Here is a 9014-nt window from a genome sequence, read left to right as displayed (position 1 = left end):
CTGTAGACCAGGCTGGCCTCCAAGTCACAGAGATCCATCTGCCTCTGCCTTTGGGTGATGGGATTAAAGGTGTGGGCCACCACCGCCCAGCTCAGGATTTCAAATTTTAGAATCTTGTATCTGACAAGACCCAAGCCCCCTGTCTACTTTAGCATGTAGCAGAAAATCCAGAACGTTGCTAAATTTGGCAGTAGAAGAAAAGATAGCGTGGCAGACAAAGCAATGCTTTACCCCAAGATGTCGGGACCCTACCAATTCCTTGGAGCCTCTGAATGCTGTGCTGTGTGGCCATGGGTGATGATGGTTACAGATGGGCTTCAGGCTGCTCATCGGATGGCCTTAAAATAGAGAGATCTCTCTGGATTACCCATGGGCCCCGTGTCATCTCAAAGGTCCTTAAAAGGAAAGTGAGGGCAGATCTGAGCGATACAGTATAGTGAGTTCTCTGGCTTTGAAGGTGGAGGGTGGAGGGTGGAAACTCCTAGAAGCCAGAGAAAGTGGGAAGCAGATCTGCCCCTAGAACCTCTAGAAGGAACCAAGGACTGCTGGCTGCTGACATCTTGATTTTAACCCAGGGATGCCCACTTTGAACTTCGGAAGCACAGAACTGTAGATAAATAGTTATTTGAAGCCACTGAATTTGTAATAGCAGCCACAGAAAATGAGTCTGAAGGATTTGGGGACCCATGGACAGCCCCTTCTGTGCATTTGGCTGGAAGTGCCATGTAGCATTTGTACTCCTACAGGGTAAAGGGAGATGCTTGGCATCCCACACACCCAGCCTCAGCCAACCAGAATCCGGGTGCCATGGGAGTATCTATTACATCTTTGTTGCCTGCGGCACTTGTTTCTATATTCTAGTCCATTTCATTAAAAAACAAAAGCTGAAGATGGGTGTAGTGGCAGACTCAGGAGACGGAGGCAGGAGGATCTCTGAGTTTGAGGCTAGCCTGGTCTACATAGTAAGTTTCAGGACAGCTAGAGCTACGTTATGAGACTCTGTCTTGAACACAAACAATCAACCCCAAAATATAGTCAGGCGTAGGAGTGCTCGCCTCTAAACCCAGCACACGGGAGGCAGAGGCAGTAGGATCACTGTGAGTTCGAAGACCTGCCTGTCTGTTTTGTTAGTTCCAGGCCAACCAGGATTACATAGTAAGACCCTGCCTCAAAAAAAGATCTCCCTGTGTGTTTAGTGTATGTGCTTGTGCACACGTGTGAATGTGGAGACCAGATGTCAGCCACAGGTGTCTTCTGTCATACTTAGTTTTTGAAACAGTGTCTCTCACTAAACATGGAGCTTTCTCTGAACCCAGAGCTCTTTATGTAGGCCAGATCGTGTGGCCAGAGACACCCCCCCCCACACACACACACCTCAGGATCTGCCTATCTTTGCCTCCCCAGTGCTGGGGTTACAGGTGCACACTGCCATAATCAGCTTTTATGTTGGCACTGGGGTTCCGAACTCAGGTCTCATGCTTGTGAGGCAGGAGATTTATCAAAGAGCCACCCCTTTGTCCCCTAATATTTTAAATATAGTTCCTAAACAACCCATGAGTTGCAACCTCTGGTTTGGCCAATGCTAATCTCCAGCGCCTCTTCTGCTCTGGCTTCATGGACCACAGGATATATCCTGGGCACAGGTGATTGGGCCAGGGGGTGGGATACCTAACCAAAGCTGACCAATCAGATTCCTCTCCTGGGAATTTGGAATTGGGCCATTCAGTCAGTTAGCAGCGGGAAGCTGAGTGAGAGGCAGGGTGGAAACAGGGTTGGAGTGTGAGTCACATGCGAGCCCAAAGGATGGAGGAGCAGAAAAATCCCTGAGTAAGCGGAGCGCGCTGGTCCACAGAGACAATGGAGCAGCCGCACAGACAGCCTCGCAGCCAGGAGGACCTGCAGCCCCAGAAGGAGCGGTGGAGACAGGGAGATACAGCTTGAGGCTCCGATGGCGTCCCCATTCCCAGCCCCGGCCCCAGCGCATCCTGCCTGCTCATCCTTCCCGTGAGATTTTGGACCTCCTCTTCTTTCTCTTGAGCTACCCCGAACCTTCACCAGGAAGGACACTGCTGGCCTTTCTCTTTGGGGAGCCCAGCTGTAACGGAGGCTCAGGTTGTGGAGTACAGGCAGGGCTGGGGGTGGGACCAGATGGAGCTGCTCAGACCTTCAAGGCTGGCTGGGATCATGGGTTTATGTTCAATTGGTGCCCGCCATAGGCAGAGAGGTCTGTGTGGTGTTGCCCATGTGGGGCCCATGGAGCCCCCCCCCCCATAGTTAGGGGTAAGAAGTGGGTGGAGTTTTGAGCCGCGGTGCTTAGGTGCTTGCGACGACGCCAGGGACTGGCTGAGCCTCGTGGGTGACTGCTTCCAGCCTCAATTTCTGCATCTTTGAAATGGGGTTGTCCGCGATCAGCTTTGTCCTGGGAAAAGTACTTAGAGGCATGAGTGGAGAATAACAAACACCGGCGGAGAGTGAGGCAGCTGGTCTTGTTGTTTGAGGAAGCCGCAAGAGTCCCGGCTTCCTGAAGGAGGTGGCCCCGGGTGCTAAGGTGGTGACAGGACATTCCCCACTGATGCCTGTGCTTCCTGCCCCTCATCACCCCCACGCTGCCCCTCACCCCGGTCACCTTTCGTTTATCCCTCTCCCCCCTTCCCTCTGGTCTGTTCTTCCTGCCTTTTTGAAACATGGATTTAGGAAGGCAGTGGGTTGGATGGAGGCACCAACCAGTCCCTGGAGGCCCAGTCCAAAACGGGTCTGGGTCCTGAGCTAGTCCCTTGTTTGCTGTGCTCCTGGGTAAGTTAATGTATCCCTTGAAGCCTCCAGTTAATTATCCGTGGAGCAGGAGTTAGCATATCTATTTTACTATGAGAAATGATTAGCTGCTCTGTAGCCTTCCCTTCCCCGTTCCCTCTCCTCTGCTGCTGAATGTTGTTCCTCCCGGCCTTTTTCCTTCCCAGCAGCCACTAGAGTAGCTTTCCTTCGCTTGCTTGTTTATGCTGTCGGGGTGTGATCTTTCTTTTCCCTCAGAGTCCTGGCTACCAAGGGCAGTAGGCGACTGAGGAGGCACAGGGTTTTCACCTGTTCTGTTTCCTGGAGAAACATGGAGCTCCTGGCCCCTAGCGGAGTTGCTGGTTCGGATGGAGTGGTCTGCATTTTAACCCCCTTACTTTAACAATGATCACACCCAGGCCAGTTGTGGCGGCTTCACACTTCCAACACTGATAAATATTAATGAGGAGAAGAGGCTCCTAGGGCCCCTAGGGGAGCACTTGGGGAGATGTTGGGCCAAGTTCTCCTTTGTAAGCAATACTCAGACCTGTCAATATTCCCTGAGCCCCAAAAGGGGGGGTGAGGCAGGGCCAAGGCTGGGGAGACCCCACAGAATCACAAGCCTGGATGCCTGTAGATCAGCTTCTGGGAAGGATTGGGGTACACCCTGCTGAACCTGGGGGAGCTATTTCACTTTTCTGGGTCTGTCTGATCTCTCTCTGCTTCCACTTTCTTTCCGTGGTTCTCTTTTCCTCCCACCTCTTTATCTTTTATTTTCATACCTGAATCTCTCCTCTCTTCACACCTCCTTCCCCTTTTTCAATACCCTTCACCCCCAACTCCCTAGCTCTCACTTTTTTTTTCTGCCTCGCCTCCATCATGGCTGATAAATTGTGGGCTCCATGACAGTATGTGGGTGAGGGAGACTCAGCCTCCCAGACACAGCTCTGGCAGGGGGAAAGGGTTGCCATGGAAGATAAGCGGCACTCTTCAAGATCTAGGGACTACATTACCCCCCTGACCTCACACCCAGTGCTCTGATGTGTGAGCATATGCATCCCATCCCCCAACCCCCGCATTCCTGTGCCTCTGTCCTTCAGTGAAGCAATGCCTTTCTTTTATTTATCTGTTCAACAAGTATTTATTGAGCTCTTGCCACCTGCTATCATTTAACACATTCGTTGAACAATAGTGAGGTGTGTCCCTGTGTGCTTGGGATGCCCCTGTAGCTAGGAGAGAGTGTCCACTGTTGCGGAGTGGGCGTGCTAGCAGACAGGCAGGGCGAGGGTAAAGAGTATGGTCGGTCAAGGGGTCACTGGCAAGAAAGGAAGAACGGATCAAGAGAAGGACCGGGGGACTGGATGTCAGGGGTTGATGGCAGGGGTGTTGGGAAAGTGGATATTTGGGAAGAGTGTCCAGGATAAGAGAATAGGGTAAGGGAAACTTTGAGCAAAGACCTTGTGCAGGCATCACCTGGTGGACAAGGAACAAGGAACAAGGAACAAGGAACGGGGGCTGGAGAGCAGTGAGGCTGGAGGCTAAGGGAGAGTAGCAGGAGGTGAGACAGGGGGGAAGAGGCGAGGCCAGATCACTGGGACCTTGCAGGAACATGAAGGTTTTCCTGTGTGCAGGTTGGGTAGAGTTGTGTCTTCCTCAGCTCGCTCTGAGGGCTGAAGGCGGGCAGGCTGCAGGCTGCTGGCACTCACTCTAGGAGAGGCAGAAGGAAGGACGCTGTCCCCCACTGAAGCTTTGCGGGTGCCTGTGGGACACTCAAGGCCTCTTTATCTATGACCCTGCCTCAGGGTCGCCTGCAAGAGATTGGCTGGGCAGAGTCCATTAACCCTGGCTTCGCCTTTCTTTCTCTCCACAGAGTTTTCAAGAAGGCAAGCCCCAATGGCAAGGTGAGTCTGTGGTGTGTGCCGGCTCCTCACTGTCCCCACACTCGGGGAGTCTCTCTGTGGACCAGGAAAGGAAGCAGTGTCTCTAGGGAGAGACAGGCTCCACTCGCTGTCTAGGGCTGACCCAGCTCTGTCCTCAGGAGCCCTCAGTTCAAATGGGGTGTGTGTGTGTGTATGTGTGTGTGTAGCTCCCTAGAATCTTTCTGTGTGGGCTTCAGGGAGCCCCCAGATGGGGAGAGATGGACAGGCCTCTCCTGAAGAGACATCAGAGTGAGTATGAGAGACTGAGATAGCTGGCCATAGTGACGCCATCGAGTCCCTTGGTGTGAGTGGTCACCATGTCTCTAGGGCCTCCCAGGGTCCGGGCTTCTCTCTTGCTTGCTTGCAGAGGCTGCAGGATGTATCCTGTTTTGCTCCCTGCTCAGCAAACAGGCAGTCCTGACATCTATGCCAGGTCTGGGCTGGGTCTGCTGGAGGTCGGCAGAGTGCTGAGATAGAAGAGGCATGGTACTCACAGTGCAGGAATCGGTCATCTCACACAGAATGCCAAGTAGGATGCTGGGATGCCCAGAGACCAGAAGACCTTGCCTGGGGTGTGTTGTCAGCCATGGCTTCCTCTGGAGGTGACACGATTCTAGGCAAAGCTAGGGGAGAAGGGGGGAACTCTAGCATAAAATCCAAGGAAGAATGGAACATCCTAGGCCAGTGAGTCTCCAAGTGAACAGAAGAAACAGAGCTGAGGATGACACAGGGCACATGACCGGTGTCCTGTCGCCAGGCTTAGCGGCTCACGCACCTGGGTTACCTTGTGCACATCTGTATCTCCATTTGAAGTTCCTAGCAGATATCAATAATCATCTTTTAACCTTTCGTGCTGAGCCAGGCTGCGTCCTATCTCGGATTCCTTGGCAATCCAGGGCCCCAGGCATCCCAGACCAGTCAACTAGATTTGGTACCGAGAATGAACTCCATCTGTCATCCTTACCCTCCAGGCACAGGGAACTGGTTAAAGGGCTTTCAGAAAGGCCCAGCTGTCTGAAACAGCTGCTTGCTCAGACTTGTATTTTAGGTGTGGCTAAGGAGATGCTAACAGCTGGAGGCTGTCAAGTGTCAAGGGACTGATGTGGTCTCCCTTGAGGAACCTTTGGGATAGAACTGTCAGGACTGCGGGAAGGTTGAGGAGTCAGGGGCATCTAGGATGGTGCTCCCAGTTCAGTGTTGAGTCTGGAGCTCTGTCTGGCTTGGACTCTTCCTTGCTGACTGGGGGTTGGGCAGGGAGCTCGCTCCCTGATTCCTCGGTGCCCCAGAAGAAGAGATACCCTCGTGTAAGTAGATCCCTGCCTAGTTCAGGGTAGGTAGAGAAGAAGAAGCCCAGAGCCAGCGTCAGTATCAGCACTGAGAGCATGGCTTGCCTGCCTGCCCCCAACCGTACCCAAGATGCCCTGCTTTTTTGTTTTGATCTGCTTTTCCTCCAACTCTCAGTGGGGTTTCACTTAAAGACCTCTCTAGGCCTCCGAATGCTTGTCAATAAAATGAGAAGAATAACAAACCTTTCATAGGGGTTTGGGAGACAGGTGTTTAAATACATTTCCAAGATCTACTATCGTTAATATTTGGTTTGGGGCAAGGGACCACATCTTGCTGTGGTTCCAGTAAGGCTTAGGAATGTATTAGGTGTCATTGTCTGTGTCATGCTGGTCTACAGCCACTAACATTCTTGTGCCTCTCCTCCCTAGCTCACTGTCTACTTGGGGAAGCGGGACTTTGTGGACCACATTGACCTCGTGGACCCTGTGGGTGAGTGCCGGGCAGAGGGCTGGGGAAGAACCCCACTTCCAGAAGGGTCTGGTACCCAGAATACATGGGCATGGCTTCCTGCTCTAGGAAGCGAGCTTCTGGGGAGCTCCTCCCTATTTAAGAGAGAGTTGTCTTTGATGGCTCCAAGGCTGGACGGGGGCCCTGATGGACAGCAGCAACCGCAGCTTATGGCTTGTTGTGCAGCAGCGACATCTCCTACTTTCCAGACAGAGTGAGATACAGAGGGGCTTAGCAACTCATTACGGGTCACAGAGCTAGTGAGGCGAGGGTTTGAATTCCAGCCCTTGGCTCTGCTCTCTTCTGGGGAAAATCTTCTTAGGACTTTGGAAACAGGGGCTGTCCTCACCTATATGGAGCTCTGCTGGAGAGGCTGAAGCACAGCTGAGATCTGCTCCCAAGGTCTTGGCTGAGTTTGGGTTTCTTGCCCTTGAAACTGTTGCCGTCTTGGTTTGTATTATTCTTTGTTGGTGGCATCTGCCTGATTGGTACACTGCAGGGTATTTGCCTTCATCCCTGCCTGTTAGGTACCAAATCTACCCTTACCATCACCACTACAGTTAGGACAATGCTAAATGACCCTGTGGAAGTGAATTGCCCAAGCTCAGAACAGCTGCTTCTATAGAAAAACATTGGCCTCAGGCCTCTCTTCATATTGTATGAGGGAGGTCCAGAATCACCCTGGTTTACAAATGGAAGCTCTGAGGCCAGAGAGGTTCTCCTTCTCCTCCTCCTCTTCTTCTCATTATCATCATCATTATCATCATTTTAAAGATGGCTATGAACGAGTCAGAGTGATAGAAACCGAGGCCAGGGTCAGGTGAAGTGAAGAAACTGGGGTGTGTCGTCCCAGAGAAGTCACTATGTTCTTGTGCACTGTCCTGAGCTAAGAGGGACTGTGGTTCCCAAGTCAGAAGGACAGAGCATAGCCACAGGTTTCAGCTCATCAGAGAAGACCCTTGTGACTGTAAGCAAGGGTCTTGGGGGCCTGAGCCCCTGGGGTGTTGGCAGGGCTGAAAGCAGCAGATTCTGGCTTCCTTCCAGGCCCCTTCCTTTATGATCTAAGACAGGACACCCACCTTGCCTCTCCGGGACAGTGTGTAGGTCTTCTGATGATCCTTCCCTGGGATGTTAAATTTATTCTCAGTTGAGTCCCATGATTACAGTCATAGACATGGCACAGAGGTGATGCCCATCACGGATGGAAGAGTATACATGGCAGGGTGTGACCCTGAAGATGGATTGAGGGTGTCCCTGTTTAGATGTCTTGATAACCTTGGACCAAGATACTCACTGTTTCTTCAACTACTCTGAGTGGTCAGTTATAGGGATAGCATGGAAGAGGATAGTGTGGTAATGTGTTAAAGCATGTGTGTGCATGTATTTATATGTATGTGTGTGGTGTGTATATGTGTGTATGTCTGTGTGTGTGTATGTGTGTATATGTGTGTGTATGTATATGTCTGTGTATGTGTGTGTGTATCTGGGGATGCCAGACAGTGATGCTCTTTGGGACAGTCCTCCTAGCTTCCTGGGATGCCCAGCTAAGAAACGTCCTCTGTGTCCTGGCAGATGCTCTGCTCCCAAGGACAGACCTTGTGAGCAGTGTCAAGGTACTTCCCATCCTCTCCACTGTGTGAGTCACTTTTATCACGGTGACAGGATGTTCACTTATTTGGGTGATGGCTTTAGAGGTTTCAGACCACAGTCACTCAATGCTGTGGAACTGGAGTGAGGCAGAATGTCATGGCGGGGGTTCTGTGGAGGAATGAAGCTGCTTTCCTCACAATGAGCAAGAAGCGGAGAAGGAAGAAGGGACCGAGAGCCAAGTACACCCTTCACGGCACATTGATTGACATGCTTCCTCTAACCAGGCCCCATCTCCTACAGGTTCCACTGAGCTATGAATTCACCTATGGGTTAGATCCCCATGATCCGGTCACTTCCCAAAGGCAGGACACTGTTGCTTTGGAGACCAGCCTTTAAGTCACCAGCCTTGGGAGGACACTTAAGAGCCAAACCATGACAGTCATGCTCACTCATGCCAGGAGCTGTCCAAATACTTCCATATGTGACAGAATCTACCCATGAGCACAGTGACACAGACTACCCATCTGTCCTCACATGAGCGTTGAAAGCTGCTGATCAGGGCCCCAGATTCATAGACAACCCCCCACTCCGCCCCAATATCCAGAAAGCTCTGAAAACCTCACAGTTCCTAAGCCTGATGCAGACTCTGTTTATTACTAAGCTGACCTAACATGACTCAAGGCCATTTACCATAGTTAGGCTCTTGGCGAGATTAGTCATTTAATGATGGCAATTCTGAGAACTGTCCTTATGTGGTTTTGTCACTGTGTGGAGGACAGAGTGTGCTTACACAAACCAAAATCACCATGATGTCCCTAGGCAGCAGACACCTCATACACGCTGTCCTTTGAAACATTGGTTTTTTTTTTATTTTTTTTTTATTTTATTTTTTTTTCGAGACAGGGTTTCTCTGTGGCTTTGGAGCCTGTCCTGGAACTAGCT

General features: G+C 51.4%; 1 protein-coding gene across 1 annotated transcript in view; it reads left to right on the top strand.

The window, feature by feature from the left end:
- Arrb1 (arrestin beta 1) overlaps nt 1-9014 on the top strand; it is a 100514-nt gene that overhangs the window by 75066 nt on the left and 16434 nt on the right. Inside the window, exons 2-3 of the mRNA XM_026784325.1 lie at nt 4640-4670; nt 6404-6464. Coding sequence (XP_026640126.1) covers nt 4640-4670; nt 6404-6464 — 92 coding nt within the window. The remainder of the gene's footprint in view (nt 1-4639; nt 4671-6403; nt 6465-9014) is intronic.

The sequence above is a fragment of the Microtus ochrogaster genome, chromosome 22 (assembly GCF_000317375.1).
Source record: "Microtus ochrogaster isolate Prairie Vole_2 chromosome 22, MicOch1.0, whole genome shotgun sequence".
In the NCBI taxonomy this organism is placed as follows: domain Eukaryota; kingdom Metazoa; phylum Chordata; class Mammalia; order Rodentia; family Cricetidae; genus Microtus; species Microtus ochrogaster.
The sequence above is the reverse complement of the archived record's forward strand: the minus strand, read 5'-3'. Positions and strand labels throughout refer to the sequence as shown.